Consider the following 21084-nt stretch of genomic DNA (forward strand, 5'->3'; position numbering starts at 1 on the left):
ATGAAATGATGGAAGGAAAAGAAAAGACCAAAACGAATATGAAAAATATGTTTGACCTTCACGGACATTGACATCCATTGAAGACAGAACGGATCTCAAATTTCCGTTAAGGTCTTTAACTATTTTTTTAACCATAATAAATACATTTTTACTTAAGGACAATTGGGAAATGGGGTGGTGGAGGAAGAAGTTGGGGGTGGTGTAGGGAGAAACTCTCAAAAGAAGTTAGGCATGCATTATTAGCGAGAGGAATTCAATTCAAGTAACCTGCCTTGTTTATTGTTTTTAAAATTAAAAATAATATATCGATATTCTTTTTCTGTGTTTGATTGCCTTCTTTTATTGGCGTGTGATTTTCTCAATTACGGAAACATGAAAGGCAAACTAAAAAAAATACTTATTGTTAAAAAAGTTACGCTGTCAATCAATAAGAAATTATCATTTATATAAATTTTAAAAAAATTATCATAAAATTTAATAATTCACCATATATGATAACGATAATTTGTTATGATATATTTTTTTGGAAGAAAAAGATAATATAATATAAAAAAAAAATTATATATTATTCACTTAAAAAAGTAAATGCGAGAGCTGCTTTAAATTGACGAGAAGAAACTCATGAATTATAGTAATCTGCTAACAGATATGGTTTATAGGGTTGAGCAATAAATAAATTACTAAATTGAAAAAATAAAGCATTGGTAGCTCTTAAACTAGGAGAGAAATTGATTATTTAGCAGCATTGGCAAAGGCCATTGTAACTAGTTGCACGGTGAGATGTGGGCTCCTGTGAACAAAAGCTTCAAATTTAGGTGATGACACAACACGGTCAATGTTCTTAACCAAGAAATCCAAGGTTGTCTCCTTCAACTTCTGGTTGGAACAAGTGTCCGCAATCTCCAGTGTCTCAAGGGCATTACAAGTGCTTAGCGAACTCAGCAGGTACCGTTCGCAGTGTTTCAGCAAATGTGGGATCACGTACTTATCCGCTGCTTGTGACAGCGCGTACACATGTTTCTCCAATTTTTCCTCACCCAAGCTTCCACTGTACAGAAACTCAAGAAGACACTCTAATTCTTCGTGCTTCACATCGGGTATAGTTATGCTCTTACTCGGTGCTTCTTTGCATTCATCGCACTCTAGCATGTTCTTAAATATCTCTGATCTTGCAGCCTGTAACATTATAACATGTTCTTATCACCTGCTAATTACAATCATACAGTTTTGTGTTTTCTAAATGAAACAAATAGGTTTTAGATGTTTGGTACAACGAAGAAATTGCATCAATAATCTTAAATTACTTAAAAAAGAGCTTACCAAAACGGACTTATGTGCAGGTATAGGTGGACCGTGTCTGCCTGGAATGACCAATATATCTGTGTGAATCTGTTCTTTGAAGGCTGCAACAAAGCCTCTCAGAAAAACCAAGTCTTCCTTCTGCTGATTAAACTGTTCTAAATGCTCTGAACACCATCTTATACAATCATCGAGTGTCTGCAGAGAGAAAGAATAATCTACATGTGTTAACTAATACAGTTGTTGTTTTTTTAATCAAACGTTTGAAGAAGCAATGAATCAGAGCTTGCCTTACTCGAATTTCTTCGTGAAACTGGAGAAGGGTTTGGATTTGGATTGGCCACTACTGGTTTTACTTTCTCAGTTTCGAAATTGCTCATCATGTTGATTATGCTCCTCACTCCTTCGTAACATGCTCCACATATTGTATTCCTCGGAGGCCTTAGTATGAGTGGCATAGTTGTACACACACAACAATCCATGTCCTCTGCCTTCTTAAATCGCAGCAGAAAGATGAAGAAGATATTCTCTTCTTCCATTCTTTATATAATGCGTTGCTTGGATTGGACCCATCATAATGAATGATGGAAGCCTCATGTCCAATTCATTTAGAAGATATACATCACTTCCATTATTATATAATCAAATTCAATCTGCATATGATAAGTCTGTGGTATACATTTATTAAGCTTTTGAATAATTAAAAAAGTATATATATTAGGTTGGATGTAACCTCAAAAGTATGTGTAGATGTCCCATCATTTTCTTCTTGTGGATTAGTAGAGGAAGGTGTAAAACTGGGAAGATGGATGTTTGGTAGGCTATCTCTTTAGAGTAGTGTTAAGTAAAGTACTTAGCAAAAAGAATTATGCAGTTAGCGAGGAGAAGACTTTCCAACCACACAACAGCAGAAATGAGCAAAGCAAAGTCCATTCCTTTAACTACCTTTGTATGTAACCATGGTTAATTATTGATATTAAGATAGTTTAATGTCAACCATATAGTTTAAGGCCAGCCTGGATATTTAGGTAATACCCAAAGCTGGAAGGAACATTATTAGATGACATGATTAATTGGTCGATGCATCATGGTCATTGGTTATGTATTTGGTACAACAACAGCATGAAGGATTAATGAATTCAGCATCAGCTATAAATTAGAGCAATAACTCACCACTAACTACTTCTTATGTTTTTGTAGTTTTATATGTTTTTGGGTCCTTTGTTTTTATTATGATGTTGATTTTTGTAGAAACTTATAAATCAAATTTTCATATCATTAATTGTCATCCAAATTTTAAGTCAAATAATGACAAGTAAATATGTTTTTTTCGAACATTAAACAACCTGTATTAAGAGTATATTGCTAAGTTCTAGAATATATTGTCATTATTAAATTTTATGATAATGGTAAAAGAATTATTTATTTTTGTCTAAATTTTATTTTAAAATTTTCTATTTTTTCCTCGTCTCATTTATGTATAATAATTTCACAAATTAATTTATCTTCCCAAATAATATTTTTTCTCCTTTAAACTCCTTCTTAGTTAACATTTTAAAAAAAATAAAATACTGGTATTTTTTAGAAAAACTATTTTATTTATATTGGATTAGTCTATCATAAAACTCTCTTTTTGTCACCTAAAACTTAAACTAAAAAAATTATGATAAAATACAGCTTGTAATGTGCTTAATAATTAACAAACTTACCTTTCTTATGTTGAGTGTTAGGATGAAAGGAATATATAGACATGTTAATAATGATAAAGATATCAAATATGTATGGATATTTATGGATAAAATCATTTATAATAGTAGATAGATATTTTAAGTGGATATTTGTAAGTAATAGATAACAAATAATTTAATATTCACTTGTAAAAAGGTAAGTGCTGACATCATATGACTAGTTTCTACATGTATTTATTATGTGTAAAAAAATTAAAATTTATTTTATATTTTATTATGTTAAATTTAATTAAAATTAAAATTTAATTTATATTTAATGTAATTTACATTATATTTATAATTTTTTGTAATTTTATTTTAAAATTTATAAATTATCTATTTTTAAAAAACTCACGTATATTTTTTAAACAAATATTCAGATAAACAGTGAAACGAATAATGAGTCAATTCGTTCTAACATGTGATCATCTAAGTGGAAAAATAAAAACAATTGTTTAATAATTAAATATATATATATATATATATATATATATAAACATGATACTATTAGAAATTTATTTACATACATAATAAATTATTTAATCTATTAAATAATATATAAGTAAGTGATATTTTGAGTTGGGTTGGGCTATTGACGCAGTTTAGTTCAATTTGTGGGTAAAATTTTGTTGGCTGTTTTTTCTTGCTCTCTTTCAATTTGTTTTCCTTCACCCCATCAAAACTTCTAGATTTCCAGAATAAGAGTGGGTGAGTGTCTTTCAAAAAGTGAGAGAGTATTTTTGGGAAAAGTATTTCTATAATTGATTTAGTACATTTCAGAAAATAAAATATGAAATGAAAAAGTGAAGAAATAAATTTATCAGATGGAAGAAGACAGCCACTTTTGTTTAGATAATGAGTTGTGAGAGTCATGCATGAAAAACTTGCAGTGAAATGTAAAAATGTAAACTTGCGGGTTACGCATATAATTCTCTTACTTTTGCTCAACTACTCGTAGTGTAAAATACAATTTTTCTGACAAAATAACTTGATTAAATTTTAAATATTTCATAAGTTTTAATAATCTTAATTAAATTTTTATTAAAATAAATTTGTTAAAATTTCAAGAATTCTTGCGGATGATGAAAATGTAGGATTATCAATTTATTATTATTTTTTCAAAGTACCTTCTTAATTTTGTGAATGTATTAAAAATTTTCAATTTATATGACATTAAAGATTCTATCATAAAAAATAATAATAAAAAAATATCGACCTACAACCTGCAAGCCAAGAGCCAAGAACTATATAAAACAAGCTAAACAATTAAATTCATGTTTTTAAGAGAGACAAACGAATCTGACCTGTATTTTGAAGACCAAGTCTAAATGATTACATAGACTCATATTGTCACCCTTTGTTACTAGGGATAATTATAACAACAAGACAACATTGACACAAAATTTAGAAATAGATTAAAAGATTAATAAGAAATTTAAACAACTAAATTACATATAAATAGAATTTTCTAACTGTAATTAATAATAAGGAATTCACGATAACATTTGTAATGGATTAGAAGAGAATAATCCCTAAACTTAGTAAGTAAAAAATAAAGAATTTGTGATTTTATATTTTATAATTTTTTTTATATGTTATAATTTTATAACTTTAATAAATTTTAAAAGAATTTGTTAAATATTATGAATGTTTTATAAAAATATCGTCATTATCATCTTGTGAAAAAAATATTATGCAGCAAATAAGCAAGACCAAAAAAAAATCTAACTCTTAAGAATTCGATTGAGAAGTTTAAAAATTTAATGACTCAATAAATCATCAAAATTTAATAAAGACTCAATTCAACTCAAAATTTAATTAAACCTAATTTAAATGCACTTTTTCATATTACTCTAAAATAATTTGAAACATGTTTGGAATGACGTATTTTTGTTATATTTTTTAGAATGATAACATGTTTCACTTTTCATTTTTTTTTTCATGTTAACACACATGCACATTTAATAAATTAAGAAGATATAATAAATGAATATTAATTAAAAAAAATAACGGTAAGTGGTAAACTACGTAACTAAAACAAGATAAGGTAAGATTTAATTTTTTGTTGAGGGTATTTTTATTAAAAATTTACTAGAGTGGAGAGGGAGAAGACGAAAGAAAAAGACCATTCTTGACTTTTCAACATATTCCTTCTCATTTTTTTATATTTTTAATAAACGTGTTAAATTATGTATTGCTAAAACTCTTTCTTTCAAACCTGTGGGAGGGATAGTGTTCTCTTAAGGTAAAATTGTAGATCCTGTTTTCTGGATTTCATTTTTTGAATATAAATGCTTGTTTTTTTTTCTTTTAAAGAAAACCAAAACCGTTTGATCCAGCCTGAAGTTTAAATTGTGATGTGGATATAAAAGGAAACTCCATTAATTATCCACATTTATGTGGTCTGAGGAGAATTTTCATTAGTACTATAGTAAATTAAAGTATATCAATAAACGCTACAAATTTATACTGAAATTAGTTTAAAACAAATGTTAAAATGGTCTTATACTTATTAATTATTAATTAGCCTTGTTTTACCCGCATAACCAGAAACACGTTATACTAGAAAAAGAAACCATTAAGTGCGAGTCACGTGTAAGATTTCAATGCAGAACAGATAAGGTTCAGCATTTTGCATAACTTCACTTTCTTTTTCTTTTCTAATAATAATAGACTTTATATGAATAATGCAAATCAAGCTGAAACTTCTCATAAAACTTGTTTATATACATTACACTTCTCATAAAACTTCTCCGAACAAACACATACAAATTGTTCTGGAGAACATTCATTATAGGAAATAGCAATAACTTGATAAAAGACATCTCAATGGCATGATCCCTATTGTTTTTAGTTTAGAAAGGACAGTGAATTTCATATTCGACAAGATGGTTGAAATTGGTGGCAGGAATATTATCTGCCACTGGTTTTGGCTGAAGAGAACCTTTCTCATAATAATGGTAAGCAGCTGCACCAGACAACACTGCCAAAGTTAGCGCCTGAGCATGCATCCTGCGAAACCATATCATTCATTAATTACACTTACAATATTATTACAACATTATTCACATGTTTGTTATCATTAAGTTAAACTTTTCTGAGAAAGGTATATATGTACCTGGCATGGATAAGCCTGAGACTAGGCTTCAAAGGTGTCTTTTTGCATGAATAAGTCACAAGTGATGCTCCAATTCCAGATGCCCAGAGTGCTCCTGTAAGACCAATTTCTTTAAAGTTTGATAATCTTTTATATGAGATGAGATCATGCAGTAAACTAGTTTTAAAGGTGAATTTTTTGGCATTTGTGTAAGTACTTACCAATGGTGGTGAGCTTGTGCTCTGAAACCCATGACTGAACTGCCTCCATGCTGTGTTTGATATGATGGTGGTGCTCTGTTCTTGATCTGGGAAGTGTGTCTGAGGAAGTATAGCAGTGAAGGTGATGAATGGTGTGAGGGGAAGGGAGAATATTTATAGAAGGGTGGGTGAGGGTGACGTTGAAATCTGTGACTTTGGTTTTGGTGCTTGGGTTGGCCCATGGGTTTTGTGGGGTTTTGGCTGTTTTATTGGAGATTGGAACGTGGAATTGAGTTAAACTGGAGGCTTATTTATGGTGGTTTTGTTCTGTGCATCCACTTTTGCCTCATTCTATTGATTTGCTTTATTACAATCATGTGGCATGCAGAGGGAGCCAACGGGTTTTGTTTTACTCGGATCAGTGGTGCTGATACAGAGGCTCCATGAAACCGCTTGTATCATCATCGCACTGCAACAATTCACGACAAACATTACTTAAGTAGAGATTATTGACAAAAACATGAACTATCACTTTTCTAAGCTGAAAGGAATTAATATTTTTTATTAATATTTTTTAAATACTCTTTAATGTTACTTATACCAAGAGATTTTTTAAGTAATTGTGTTTTTTTAGCTCCTAATGAGGATCGAAGGCCTATTGATAACGAGTTCTAAATTTATTAAAAAGCCTACGAAAATCACTTGACCGTTTAGTATAAAATATGTTTATTTAGAAACATATACTTTGAAAGATATATTGCGAGAATCAAAAAGCTTTATCGTAATTGGCAAAAGGACAGAGAGATCAGTTGTGTTTTTTAGTAAGAGGTAAATTGATTGTCGTATGTAAAATATTTAAGATAGCTCTAATCGTTTAACAATTTAAAGTTTATTACTTTTTATTGGGAGAGAAGTAACTGATATTACGTTGTGTGATGTTATATGAATTTATTTCACTAGTTTTAAGTAATATTTTATGTCATACCACATGTTTCCGCTGCATTTGAGACTGTTTTTTATTCCATGTTAATTAAATGCTTGTTAATTTTTTTCTACAAATTAAAAATCTTGATAACATATTTTTTAGAGATCAATGGTTCTTTAAGCCATACTTTATTTTTTTATCAATAATTTTTTAAAGTGATACCTTTTAGCACTTCTTTGATATTTTCTTTAATTTTTTAAAAATCGTAAGTACATTTTCTTAGTGGCGTTCCAGTGTTTTTTCGTGTTTTTTATTTTTTTAAATCATGTTTTCAAGTACTTTTTAATTTTTGAATCCCTTGTTACTTCTTTTCATATCTTTAATTTTATCTTAACATTTTTTTTGTTTTTTTTATTAATTTAAAAAATATTTAATGTTTTATTTATATAAAATTGACTTACGCATTTGATTTTTAAACTAGTTTTAATCGTGCCTACGCACGGTTGATGGCTGCTTGTGTACTTATTTTATTAAAAGATATTTATCATAGAAGTTTGCGAACATATTTTATATGGTTGAAAAAATATTTAATAGAAATAGAGAAATATTAATAATGGAAAAAAAATTACTATAAAGATTGAAAGACATGTCATAATGATGATTCATGTATTGGAACATTTAAGATGATTGAAAACTATATTAACCTGCATATATTATGTGAATGTTAGTAAATGCCGAAAAAAAAATCCAAGATAACAATAAAAAAATCATGATAGAGATTTGTGTATCATACTACTAAAAAATGAAATATTAAGAAGTGAATAAAAAAATATTAAATTTATTCGAAATCCAATCATATTTTGAACTAGAATAATTTATTGTGTTTATTTCTCAAATTAAATAATTGAATTTATGTTAATTGGATAAAAAAAAATATAACAAATAGTTTGGTACTAAAATACCTAAATAATAAATTTGGTGTAAATGGATGAATTAGATAGTTGGAATTTTAGCTAGAAATTCTAATAGAATCATGACTAGTTTCTGTTTAATTTTAAAATCATGTTATCATCATCTTACAAAATTATTTAATTTTTAAAAAATAAAATAGCTTACTTCTTTTAACTTTAATATCAACCCATTTGTGACCAGATCCTTAACAACAATAAAAAAATTTTAGCACGATGAATCTTCTTATTCCATCTCTATATATAAATTAAAGAGTTGTATTGAATTATACTAAATATGTAACTTAAAACTTCACACGAAATTCTTATTATCAAAATATATTTAAGTCGTCTAATCTTAAACTCAAATAACAAACTTAATTTTACCTAATTTTAAATTCAACTTCCTTAAATCTATATACAATTTTGTTTTTCAATCAATGCGTTCACAAATACAGGACAATTAAAAAGTAAATTATTAAACTAAAAAAGGACAACATATTTAAAATAAAATTAAAATTAATACACTTAAAGTTCAAAAATATCAAACAATTATATTTAGATTTTATGCATAGATAATCATTATCAATGGTAAGAAGATTAATATTTACACTCATATGATATGTATTATTTCCTTTGTGTCTGCGAATATTTAAATTTAAACTTATTTGATGAGTAAAATTTCTACCAATGAAAGCAACCAAAGAAGAAATCTATAAATGCTAAATAGTTTCGTTACATTTGTAATAAATTTATGTATAATGTACAATAGAACTTTAATTTCTGTTACAAAATAGTTATTGAATATTCATAGTGTAATGTCACCGCGATGTGATTTAAATACACATCGGTTAAAAGTATAAAGTATCATTAGTTTCTAAAAGTATGTAACTTTAAACACTCTTTAACATCAATTTAAATACTAAATTAATCCTTTAATATTTTTATCATTAGAAAATCATTTAATTAAATTATTCTTTACTAAAATATTTTATAAGGCTAAAAGAAGCATTGGATCAGGAAGACTAAACAAATATCTTACTATTGCACTTCATGTGCTATTACTAGCTTTACAGGGTCCAATTACACTGTTCCAAATCTATAAATAAAATTTATCTCTAAAAGCTGCTTCGGAAAAGCACTTTTTTTTAAATCAAACTTTGTCAGCATTGACCCTTGATTAGGAAAACAAATCTTTATAAGTGGAAATTGGAATATTTGCACCAACATTTTGAAGGTTTATTTTTATTTTTATATGCTTTTTGTCTTTTAAATGTGGTTACTTTTTATTTCTTAGTTTTAAAAAAACAAATACTGCTTTATTCAAATTTCCTTTTCTATCATGTGATGCATATTAAAATTGAGATAAAACAAGCTAAAAGCGTATATATGGTCCATTAATTAATATAACCATTTTAGGAATTTATTATCGTTATGAGATCTGATGAGTAACATAAAATTAGTTTATAAAATTAAAGTAACTGAAATTTAATCTTTTAAATTAAAAAAATTATCTTTTTATTTTGAAATTATAAAAAATATTTAATTGCAAAATTTATTATATTGTGGTTTGTTTTTTCTCTTAAATGTGCATAAAAATAAATAATTGATATCTAATATTTTTAGAATCAAAAGGATACATTGTATGTGTGCGATATATACATATATATATATATATATATATATATATATATATATATATATATATATATATATATATATATATATATATATATATATATATATATATATATATATATATATATATATATATATATATAACAAAAAAGAATACAACACAGCTTTTACATTGAATTGAAAAATTTCCAGACCCTTCTTTGGATTAAACTTTACATGAAAATCAATTTGAACTCAAATAACTCCTATAGACACATTTAAAACGGTATTGAAAGATAATTCATGGAAACGGCATTAGCAAATGGTTGTTTTCCAACTGTCATTTCCCGCCATGAGAGAGAAGAATATAACAGCAAAAAGCACGAGAAGTGGGAGTGAGTGATTTTCACGCTCTCAGAAACTCAATCGTCGAAATGAAAAACGCTGATGGTAGGGAAAGAAAACGAAAGCCTCTTTCCGATCTCACCATTTCCAACCTCCTTCCATCATCTTCTTCCTCCTTCTCAATCGACGCCAGACGCGGTACTTTCATTTTTATGCAATCTCATACATTACCTTTGCATTTTTCCTTTGCGTCTAAATTTCACGTTGAACTTTTCTTACTCTGTATAATCAATCGTTTATGCTCTCGTAACCCGTGTTCCAATTTTGCATCGATTTTGGTCACGTCAACCCAATAATTATAGCTTAATACCAGTGTTAACCATATCTGTTCCTTACTTTTAGACGACACGGTGATTTCGTGCTTTGATTTCAGGTACTGTTGTTGGCCTTGATGTTTCTGAGCCAATTTCAGCATTCTGCACCCGAATACATACTTTGAATGAAAAGAAAAGGAATGCAAAAAAGGCAATAGCCAATTCAAAAATCTCCAAGATTCGGTAACTAGTAATACTATTATCTGTTTTAAGTCATGTTAGGTTCAATTTTACAATACGTAAGGGAACCGAGTGCAATTATTACTCTCTCGTCTTTTTTTCTATAATTACTCGTTTGTCATCCGAGTTTTTTTCCTACCAAACAGGGACAAAAGTGATGGAGTAGAACTTGAAGGTTTGGGTCTACCTAAAGCTAGGATTTTAACAGTTTCTTGCAAGGTATAGATTTTTAAAATACACTCTGTCTATGATGGTATTACAGATTTGTAGGGTATAGTTGAGTGTGGTGTAATTAATCGTCCTTGGATTAGTTTACATGAATGGTGAATTTTATATGGTTCTTAATGGATAATTTGCTCAACAAGTGTTTGATGATATCTGCTGAGTTTCCAGAAGAAGCGCGCTGTGTCGTATGAAGAAGATGTGTCCAAAGATGCCCAACTTCAAGATTATATTGAAAAACAGAATGCTTACTTTAAAGAGGTTGATCAATTTGAACTACCAGAAGAGGAGGTTGAATCTGTTCATGAACTGGATTAAGAGGAACGTAGAGCAGCAGTAGGACTCAGCTTGAGACTCTTAATCCTTGTTTTGGTTATAATGAAAATGTGATGTAACCAGGTTAATGTATAGATGTGATACAGTAAGTTCATGACAGTCTTCCCAATTTTCAAATCAAAGAAACGGTGTTTGACCCAAACCAATTATAATTAACATGTTAATTAGCCTTGGAATTTTTCTTTTCACTTTTGATAATTTCTCCTGGAAGATTTTTCAGTATTCTAACAATTCAAGAATTTGTGATTGGATATGACTTGCCTTTTTTTACATAGATGATTCTTCTGAGCTATAATATATACATATAGATCTTCTGGAATTTTAACTTGACAACTGTTTAATCTCATCTAGTTGCATTCCTGGATCAGTTATAGGATCGAAATACCGTATTTGAGTACAAACAAATTTATGGATTGGCATCGATGACATTATTTTTACGTCACTTCTTCATGATCGTGGAGATTGCAGGTTCTACTGGTCGAATATGTTGTCAGGGAAAGTAGGAAGCTTAAAAAAGTCATATAAAATGAGGTAGTTTATTGATGATAAACCAGGTAGCTTGACAGCCAGAGAATACATAACTTTGGAAGGAAATCATTATACATGTATGTATGGGTACGCATTGTTGACTAATGTTAAGAGACTTTTCGGCAATTGATTCTGATCTGCCCCTCGCTTCCTGTTAGAGGCTTGATATTGCTCATTTTGACCATGCCCTTGGCGAAGGCTTTAAAGAAGGCAACTGTGTCAGTAGCGTATTTCTTCACCAGTTTACCGGTGGAACCGCCGTTGAGCAGCTCCTGGTCAGAATGAAGAAGGCCCCTTTTAGCCAGTATGTTTTTGAAGTATAGATTATCGAAATGGGTAGGAGTTCGAAGGTCAAGGGGTGCAAGTAAATCGTCATTTCCACTTATGGGGCACTTGCTTTGTAGGGACTTGGCAAAGGAGGCATCAATGTTGGAATCATTGAAGATATGGGCTCGGAATGTTAAACATCTGGCAAGACCAAGAGTATGCGCACCTGTTATTTAAGGTAGTCAAGTGAATTGAAGCATTTCTTAGGCATAGCATGTCAAAATCTTCTTCCAAGAAAAAACTTCTGAACAAAAAGAGCGGTCATTTTCTGGCAATAAGTAGGTAGAGCAAGCAAGCCTCTTAACACTCACAACTTCTCTCATTCTATTTCAATCTAAAATAGCCTAGAAATTTTCTTGACAAAGCATTTATTTAGTACCCAACCTGGTCTTGATCAGACTTGATACATGTATAATTTAACGTGTTTAGCATATGGTACCTGAAAGAGCCACCAAGTTCTTCACAGAGAGCCCGTGGTTGGCGAAATTCGTTTTGAGATCGGTTAAATTGAGAAAGGGCGCAGGAATGGAGTTATTGGCATCAGCTCTGCTAGCTGTGATTGAATCCCTTCTCCCCAAGCCTACTTTCCACGATGGTCCCCCTAACTGTAAATTTCAACACATATTACCCCATCAATAGCAAATGTTTTCGGTTTTTATATTTTAAGGGTCTTAGTATTAATACTACTAGGATCGGTTATTACATAAACAACAGAGTCTCGAGCAGCCAGAGCGAGAATATCAGCGCAGGAAACAACCCGGGGGCATGATTTCTCCACCTTGGCTTTAATGTCATCGATCACGTCGAACCCTCTTGCTGAATTATTGTTAGGTGCTGCCGTTTTCTCTCCTATGAAATTGCTTGTATCATCCAACAGTATCGTCGCATCACAACCCTGATCATTGCGTTAAGTAACGCCAAATTAAGCAAAGGAGAAGACTACAGTGACCGGAAATTAATGTATATACTCACGTTTACAAAGCAGTCATGGAAATGCAATCTGAGTAAGGAAGCTCCTATGCGAGTTTCATCTTTAATGCCTTTTATGACTCCTTTTTTCACTATAGGCAACAGCTTTGGGCAGCTGCTAGTGTAGAAGTCCGGGGATAACTTCTTTTCGGCATCTGCTTCAGACACTGCTGTAACAGCTACAAGAACAAACAAAAGAAAATAGTAAGAAGCCATCTAAACTTTCGGAGTACACATAAACCCAATAATTTGTGTCTTCGCTTCTAATAGCAACCATGTAGGATAAAATTGGTCACATGAAAGTAAAATTACTTCTAGCTTTTCCTTTCATGTTAAAGCTGATGTATGTTATGTACGTAATTTCCTTTTTCTTTTCGGCCATGATTAAAGGAATGGGTTCCTTGCATTAAAAGACTCATGTACACAATCCTTATCCTTATTTTTTTCATATATTACTCAAGTAAATATAATGTGAAAAAAAATGGATTAGATTTTGAATGTAGGATCTGTGGCTTCAGACAATGGTTAACTAGATTAATTTCGAAGGTTTGGTTTCCATTGTTTTTTCTGAAATGATAAGAAACAGTAACGTGTATTTTAACCATAGTCAAAAGCCCCGGTATACACCCACCATTAAGTTTAGAAACAGTAAATTTATTTTTTGACCATAAGTTTATTTTTTGACCAAAAAGTTTAGAAATGATAACGTTAGAAAAATATATATAGAACCAACTTTAATTTAAATATGATATACATATATATTATTTACGTTATGTGAAACATTAAAAACTTATAAATTTATTTTAAATTTTAACTTTAAATATATTTTTAAATATTAAAATAATTTTGTAATTCTAGTAGAGATACATATAGTGTCCACATTAAAACATTAAAATAAATAGATAATTTCTATTATTTTTGACATTAGAAAATTAATGAAGTTCAAGAACCAAAATACAATGTCTACTTCGAAAATCATCTCCTCCTTCCGACTCACTTCTCTCCTCCGCTCTCAGAAAGACCCCTCATCGGTCCTTCAAATCTTTCTCAACCCAAACCCTAACCACCCCTCCGTCCATCCCTTCCGCCATTCTCTCCGCTCCTATGACCTCATTATCACTAAACTTGCCCAAGCCAAAATGTTCCCCCAAATGGAACAGCTCCTCAATCAACTCCACACCCAAACGCGCTTCCCTACCCCCGAACCCCTCCTCCGCCACGTCATCGCTGCCTACGCGCGTGCCGGCCTCCCATCGCGTGCCCTCCGCACCTTCCTCTCCATCCCCGCCCCTTCACTCCGATCCTTCAACTCCCTCCTCCACGCGCTGCTCGCCTGCCGTGACTTCGCCTCATTCACGCGCCTCCTGCCGCACCTCCCCCGCTTTCATGGTCCCGACGCATGCTCCTACAACATCCTCATCCACGCGTGTTCTCTAACCAACGACCGCGGTCGGGCGTGGAAGCTCTTTAACGAAATGCGTAGGCGAGGCATTCGTCCGAATCAAATTACGTTCGGAACTCTGATTAACTTGCTGTGCAAAAGCCCTCAATTGCACCTTCCCCAGGCGTTTAAGGTGAAGGAAGAGATGGATAGGGTTTTTAAAATTAAGCCTAATGCTTTTGATTACACTAGTTTGATTAAAGCTGTTTGCGAGGTGGGTGATTTTGATTCCGCGGTTAGGTTGAAAGATGAGATGGTGAGGAACAATTTGAAGCTTGATGCTGTAATGTACAACACTTTGGTTTCAGGGTTTTTAAAAGGAGGGAAAAAGGATACAGGATTTAGGGTTTTGGAGGAAATGAAGATTGGTGGTGTGAAGCCGAATTCCGTGACGTGTAATGTGTTAATTGGGGAGTTTTGTAGGGAGAGGAAGTTTGAAGAGGCTTATAGGATTTTGAATGATGGGTTAGAGGGTGTGAAGCCTGATGTTTTTGGCTACAATGTGGTTATAGGTTCTCTGTGTGAAGAGGGGAAATGGAGGGAGGCTGATGATTTATTTGGGGACATGCCAAGGCGACAATGTGTTCCTGATGTTGTGACTTACCGCACCTTATTTGATGGGCTTTGCCGGTGTATGCAGTTTGAGGAAGCTGGGTTGGTTTTAGAGGAGATGATTTTTAAAGGCTATGTTCCTCGTTCTTCCAGTTTGAATGAGTTTGTTGGTATGGTGTGCAAGGAAGGGAATTTTGAGTTACTAGAGAAGGTTTTGAGTGGTTTGGTAGGTGGGGGATTTTATTGTGAGGATGTGTGGAACACTTTGGTCTTATTGGTTTGCCAATCGAAAAAGTTGTTGGGAGCTTTTGAACATTTTGATGAATTGGTGTTGGCATGAATTCTATGGCTTACGTTGTTGTGGAAAACTTTTGCTTAATGCAGTTCGTGGGTAGAAGTTGAAAGACCACCGGTTTGGCTCATGAGGCAAACAGGGAGGTACATGAAGGCAGGTTCATGCAGCTATTTTTGATTTATGGCTTACGTAAAACTTAATCGAAGGTTTAGGGCATCCTAGTTTGGTATTTGGTGTAATAAATTTCTGTATATTGTGAAATTGCATGTGCAGTGGTGTTATGTTCACTTAGAGAAAATTTGTACAAATTAACTTTTGTTTAAACTAATTTAAGGTTACCAGTAGCTGATTCATTTTTTCTTCGTATTTTTTTCTTGTAATAAGTCCTTATGGATAAGTTTATCCAAACAAGCAGGTGTAAAAGGGTGTGTTTTTGTTAACTCTTTCATTTTTTAGTTACACGCCTCCTCTGAAACTAAACATAGCTAGCAGATTTTTTACATTTTCCAAAGTTTATTTGTATTTCAGAAATTTTCTGGACTTTTTTATGATGACCTTAGCCCAAGAATTTTTTTGAATTGTTTATGATCCATGGTTATCTGCTTCAATTGTAAATTTAAGTCCAACAACTATCGTGATTTAAATGCCACTAAATCTAAAACCAGTTGGGTTCTTGTTCTTCATGAATTGAGTTTGGTGAGTATGTATTCTTTACAAAAAATGAATCTAATTTACCAATTTTCATCAAGCAGAGTTACCAAACCATCTGTGAGAAATATCCTTCATTCCATGAAAGATCTGAAAATGTCGATCTTGTGGTGGAAATTTCCCTGCAACCATGGCATGTTTTCAAGCCTGATGAAGTAAGATAACACTCTGGCACTCATTAATATATCTGTTATCACATTTTTTATGTATTGATTGTGATTTTGTTGCCATTAATAATTTGCCGAGCGCTGATTCTGTGACAGGTGATTTTATTCTCAGACATTCTTACCCCACTTTCTAGAATGAATATACCCTTTGATATTGTGAAGGGTAAGGGTCTTGTTATATTTGATCCTATTCACACAGATGCCCAGGTCAATCAAGTGAGAGTTTGTTCCTGAAGAATCAGTTCCATACGTTGGTGAAGCACTGACAATATTGAGGAAAGAGGTCTGACTGGTGCTATGTTCCGTTGCATTTCTGCTTTTGTTCGTTTTACACCCCCACTTCCTTTTTATACCTGAAGTATGCATGTTTTGTCCAATACGATAAGACAGGAAATTCTGTATATTTTGTGATTAAAAGGGATTTCTCTGTATTTTAAGGATGTTAATTGGTTGGGGGCTGTAATAACTTGGAATGATGGAGAAAGGTGATTAGGCATACGTCATGTCATGTGGTACTAGGGTGAACATATAATATTGAAACTCAGAATTATATATTTTATTGAACTGTTTACCATGCTGGTGGTATTAATATACTGGGTTAATCTTCATTTCCCGTTTGCATTATAAAGTTGTTTTTATGTATTAGTAAATAATGGAGCTTCATGGAGACCCAAATATCTTGTTTCTTTATCATTATTGTGTGTCCTATTGGTGTATTATGCTCCAACGGTTTCCTATATCATTGAATGCAGAACTGTTGATTGCAGGTGAATGATACAGCTGCAGTTCTTGGTTTTGTTGGGGCACCGTTCACTCTGGCATCATATGTGGTTGAAGGTGGTTCATCTAAAAACTTCTCAGAAATAAAAAGATTGGCTTTCTCTGAGTCCTAGGTAATCTTGAGCCATCTTCCCTTATCATTCAAGCTCACTAAAGTTGTTGCCCGTGGAAACTCACTCACATTCTTATGTTTTAAATCCGTTTTTTTCAGCATTGTGTATCCTGAAATATACTGATGAATCCAGATAATTAACAAATCCTTAAGTTGGTCATTAGTTAGAAAATTAGTTTTGGTTGAAATGGAAAAAATTAGTACGGTTCATGTTACCATTTTTGCATCCAACCGCAAAAATGCTATAGCAATATAGTGTATATCAGGATAGTTTTTTTTTTGTTATGGTTTATTTAATAAATACTACACACACACACACACAAAGATAGATATAGAGAGAGAGGGAAAGAGAGAGGACATAGATAGATTCTAAGAAATTATAAAATTTTCTCAATTTAAACATTGATATTTAATAATGAAAGGTAAGAGGTGTCTTAAACAAAACATGCAGGTAAATCCCAACAAAAGACAACTACAAGTTTCCTAGATAGGAATTAATAATCATATTGTGTCCAAGTCTTGATTATCATTGTCACTATTATTACATCTATACATTTTGGCTTTCAAAATTGAAACCCCAGAAGTAGCTCTCTAAAAGGACCCTAATGTCTCTGTTCATAGGGACATTTTTGGAGGCAACACATAGTACCTTCTCTGTGTCACTTTAGCATGCTCAACCTTATCCGTTGTTTTCATTGTACAACACCTATATTCACTTTTCATTGAATGTTTAATATATCTTGTAGTTGAAATATGACTGTCTTTTGAATTTTGTTTTACTTATTTTGCTGTTACATGTATGTTTTGCTTTAGAGACCCATGACTTTTTAATTTAATTGTGAATATGTCATGAATTCTGAGTATTTATATACATATAAATATTCACTTGGTCTTTTTACCTACAGAATCTTTATGCTTTTGTCCTTATACTTAAAATGACTCATTTGGTCTTTTTGAATTAGTTTTGAATTGGTTTTAGTCCCTGTCGTTTAGAATTACATGGACTAAAATAGATTAAAAAGTACATGTGTTGGACTAGAAAGTGCATGTGTAAGGACTAAAATGAGTAGTTTCTAGGTGAATGGCTAAAATGTAATTATTGTGCTGGTAATGAGTAATTAAACCTAAAAAATTCATAATAATAGTCATCCTGCTATGGACTATCCCACATAGCGTTTTCTGGATTGACTTCTGCATGCTATTGTCTGATATTGATAACTGTGATTATCATATGCAGGGGATATTCCGGAAGAAGGTGATACACAGGTGCTGATTATGTGTTGCATAAGGTTAGTTTGCCTTTTTCTTTTGGTTTGTTGATTTACACAGGCTTTCAATTATGAAGGTATGCTTTCTTTAGAAATAGCATTATCATTAAAAGTCTAAAACTTTGTTCTGAAATTTTTTTTTTTGTTGATTATCCTCTCTTCATTTGCAGTTTTTTCTATCAGATAATGCAGAAAATGAGCTGAATAGGCTAAAGTGGAGGTTTTCTCAGATATATTATGATAATCTTCTCAGAGTAAGTTGCCTTCATTTACTGTAATGGCTTTTGCCGAGGGTTCTGCGGGCTAAAACATGACATTTCTTTCTTGTAACTTTGTCCAGCTTGCAAAACCAATAGATGGCGTCGAAGACTGGTTGGAAGCAGTTTATACAGCTCGTATCCCCTGTGCTGTGGTTTCAAGCCTTGATAGAAAAAATATGTTAGAGGTTTTGGAGCGAATGAGGCTCAGCAAGTATTTCGAGGTTGGTTAAGAAGACTTTACAATAAATCAAATTTTGCCTTGTTTCTCCAATTGAAAAAAGGCAGCGGTATGTATAACTAATTTTGCTTGAAATAGGGTTATACGGGAAGACTGCCAGGTCTTGTTTCTCTCAGGATACCATGGACAATTATAAATACTATGTAGATTGTTTAGTTGGGGTGTTGGTTTCGACTGCAGTTTGACTCATGGTCAATAGATTTAGAAAAAAAAAATTGTTCACATTCTTTGGTTAAGAAAACAAGCAGTTTGTTTTTGCTGCAATTCATGCTCTAGATCCATTACAGGGAGGACAAATGCTATTAAGACACTATTATTGGGTAAAATTCATGTTGGTTGCAATCCGTATTGTTCCTTCACTTCTACGTAGTGGAACTTACGGGACTGTTACCCCATGCAAAAGCGTCGTAGATGTTAATAAACTTTTTTTGGTATAGTTGGTAATATAAGTTGCTGTATACTTTTTGGTTTTTTCTTTTTCATGATTACCCTGACTCTGAATATGTAAGAAAAAAATTGTGAGTATAAGGATAATTTTTATTTAGCTTTTGCGCTCACCTTTAGTTTGCCACGTGTATAACTTTGTTTTATTTCTAAGAAATATGATAAATGAAATATGCACAATTATTGTCTTGATCAAAAATCATTTTGACATTTTGTTTTTCTGCTGGTACCAGTGTTGTGGTTGTGTCAATTTTAAATTGGTTGCTCATATAGGGGCCCAATCCATGTTATTTTTCGACACGAAGGGTCCCGAACTCACTTTTGCTTTTGGGACCGGTTTATAAATCCAACAAATATGGAGTAGTTACTACTGGGCCGGCTATTGCCACTCCCTTCATTACTTTTCAAACCCGCAAGATGTTGCTGCTACTTTTTATGTAACGAAAAGTTCCCTAAAAAAGGAAAGTTTCTTTTGTCTATTGGAGACACTTATAAAATGGAAAATTATTTCCATTTTTGCATAGTTTTAAAAGAAATTACATATATTAATGTTACATATGAGATTTCTAGAGATAAGAAATGTCCTTATAACGTGATTACTATTTTTATATGATCAATTGATGCTGTTACTTAACAAAATTATCAGTGAATAAAAGTTTAGACTAAAAGTAGTTAAAATGTTAAGTAGGAGCTGATTTCTTTGTTATTTGTTTAGATCCAAGTACCCAGTGATGATTCGCTCAATTGAGAAGTCCACGGATTTGTTTGTTATGTGAAACAATAAGATCTTTTGAGATGTCCATCTTTTGAAAAGTTTTTCAATACAATACAAGATGTTGACTGAGTTACTTTGATTAACTAGAACTTTACCTATTTCATAGTTGGCCAATTCAATCGATATAACCATTGGATAATCACGATTTGGGTTAGACTCTTTCAAAAATCTTTGTTTGTGAAGGTGATGAGGGACGTTCTTCTGACCTATTTTTTATGAGATGCACTGTTTTGAGTGCTTCCATGTTTCTTTATTGGACAAAAACGCTAATGTGCCTCTATCGGTGAACCCTTATAAGATGGTGTTAATCACGCCTTTCAGAAGACAATCCTTATTTTGACAATGAGACGACTCTCTTTGTTGTTTGTTACTAGGATAATGAATACATAATTAATACATCATCTACTACCTTTCTTGTACCTTTATTTGTAGTTCATAATGGGCTTTTGGAGCCGGCCTAATTATGACCCGAATTCATTTAAACTTGATTATAGACTTAATTAGGATGTTTTTCTTGCCTTAAGCCGTTTAGTCTTGATTATCCTACCCACTCCTTAATTAGACAATCCATTTTGATTAAAATGGTTTGAGTTTGACTGATCAATTGCCTGTGCGGTCCATTTCTTGATAGGACTGTTCATACTATACATTTTATATTGTTAAAAAATAAAAAGGTGAATATAGTCTAATTTAAAAGAAAATGTAAAAGAAATATATAAAATATCTCAATGTAAAACATCTCTAATCTATAAAAAAGAAATTATAAAAATCAATAATTTTAAATGGATACAAACATCTTCATCGTTCTCTAAAAACCGTCGACTGTGAACAATAATAGGATGATACACTTGTATATATTTTTTCCATGACTTGTCATTAAAACAATAAGTTTAGGCTGACACATATGATGTTTCATATAGTTCTAACTCTATCTCAACCTTTTTTTCATCA

The 21084-nt window shown here is 31.8% G+C and overlaps 5 protein-coding genes across 12 annotated transcripts; 2 read left to right on the forward strand and 3 right to left on the reverse strand.

Moving 5' to 3' along the window:
- Nucleotides 1–542: 542 nt before the first annotated feature.
- On the reverse strand, nucleotides 543–1913 carry LOC108328406 (BTB/POZ domain-containing protein At3g56230). Of its 2 annotated transcripts, none has more exons than XM_017562272.2 (3): nucleotides 1590–1913; nucleotides 1321–1497; nucleotides 543–1176 (listed from the first exon to the last, which is right to left on the reverse strand). In XM_017562272.2, exons 1-3 carry the CDS (start codon nucleotides 1836–1838, stop codon nucleotides 733–735), a joined length of 870 nt encoding a protein of 289 aa, XP_017417761.1. In that variant the 5' UTR covers nucleotides 1839–1913; the 3' UTR covers nucleotides 543–732. The 2 variants fall into 2 exon arrangements, with proteins under 2 accessions (XP_017417761.1, XP_017417760.1); XM_017562271.2 differs by having other exon boundaries at nucleotides 1321–1517; nucleotides 1595–1911.
- A 3788-nt stretch (nucleotides 1914–5701) lies between these two features.
- LOC108328673 (uncharacterized) lies at nucleotides 5702–6503 on the reverse strand. Of its 2 annotated transcripts, none has more exons than XM_017562566.2 (3): nucleotides 6345–6503; nucleotides 6145–6238; nucleotides 5702–6038 (listed from the first exon to the last, which is right to left on the reverse strand). In XM_017562566.2, the coding sequence occupies exons 1-3, from the start codon at nucleotides 6391–6393 to the stop codon at nucleotides 5882–5884; spliced, it is 300 nt and encodes a 99-aa protein (XP_017418055.1). In that variant the 5' UTR covers nucleotides 6394–6503; the 3' UTR covers nucleotides 5702–5881. The 2 variants fall into 2 exon arrangements, with proteins under 2 accessions (XP_017418055.1, XP_052728366.1); XM_052872406.1 differs by having other exon boundaries at nucleotides 6145–6253; nucleotides 6345–6483.
- Nucleotides 6504–10161: 3658 nt separating this feature from the next.
- LOC108328826 (uncharacterized) lies at nucleotides 10162–11415 on the forward strand. The gene is made up of 4 exons (XM_017562714.2): nucleotides 10162–10355; nucleotides 10591–10714; nucleotides 10858–10930; nucleotides 11105–11415. Exons 1-4 carry the CDS (start codon nucleotides 10247–10249, stop codon nucleotides 11249–11251), a joined length of 453 nt encoding a protein of 150 aa, XP_017418203.1. The 5' UTR covers nucleotides 10162–10246; the 3' UTR covers nucleotides 11252–11415.
- Nucleotides 11416–11772: 357 nt separating this feature from the next.
- Nucleotides 11773–13400, reverse strand: LOC108328088 (peroxidase P7). Its single transcript, XM_017561881.2, has 4 exons — nucleotides 13097–13400; nucleotides 12828–13019; nucleotides 12564–12729; nucleotides 11773–12290 (listed from the first exon to the last, which is right to left on the reverse strand). The coding sequence occupies exons 1-4, from the start codon at nucleotides 13307–13309 to the stop codon at nucleotides 11905–11907; spliced, it is 957 nt and encodes a 318-aa protein (XP_017417370.1). The 5' UTR covers nucleotides 13310–13400; the 3' UTR covers nucleotides 11773–11904.
- A 633-nt stretch (nucleotides 13401–14033) lies between these two features.
- LOC108329525 (putative pentatricopeptide repeat-containing protein At1g53330) lies at nucleotides 14034–19458 on the forward strand. 6 transcript variants are annotated; one of them, XM_052873243.1, is made up of 8 exons: nucleotides 14034–15534; nucleotides 16134–16244; nucleotides 16353–16539; nucleotides 17024–17149; nucleotides 18386–18437; nucleotides 18587–18670; nucleotides 18757–18897; nucleotides 18993–19458. In XM_052873243.1, the coding sequence occupies exon 1, from the start codon at nucleotides 14053–14055 to the stop codon at nucleotides 15424–15426; it is 1374 nt and encodes a 457-aa protein (XP_052729203.1). In that variant the 5' UTR covers nucleotides 14034–14052; the 3' UTR covers nucleotides 15427–15534; nucleotides 16134–16244; nucleotides 16353–16539; nucleotides 17024–17149; nucleotides 18386–18437; nucleotides 18587–18670; nucleotides 18757–18897; nucleotides 18993–19458. The 6 variants fall into 6 exon arrangements, with proteins under 6 accessions (XP_052729203.1, XP_052729204.1, XP_052729202.1 ...); XM_052873244.1 differs by having other exon boundaries at nucleotides 14034–15538; nucleotides 18757–19458; XM_052873242.1 differs by having other exon boundaries at nucleotides 18757–19458.
- Nucleotides 19459–21084: the final 1626 nt, after the last annotated feature.

This window comes from Vigna angularis, chromosome 2 (genome assembly GCF_016808095.1).
Source record: "Vigna angularis cultivar LongXiaoDou No.4 chromosome 2, ASM1680809v1, whole genome shotgun sequence".
Classification (NCBI taxonomy): domain Eukaryota; kingdom Viridiplantae; phylum Streptophyta; class Magnoliopsida; order Fabales; family Fabaceae; genus Vigna; species Vigna angularis.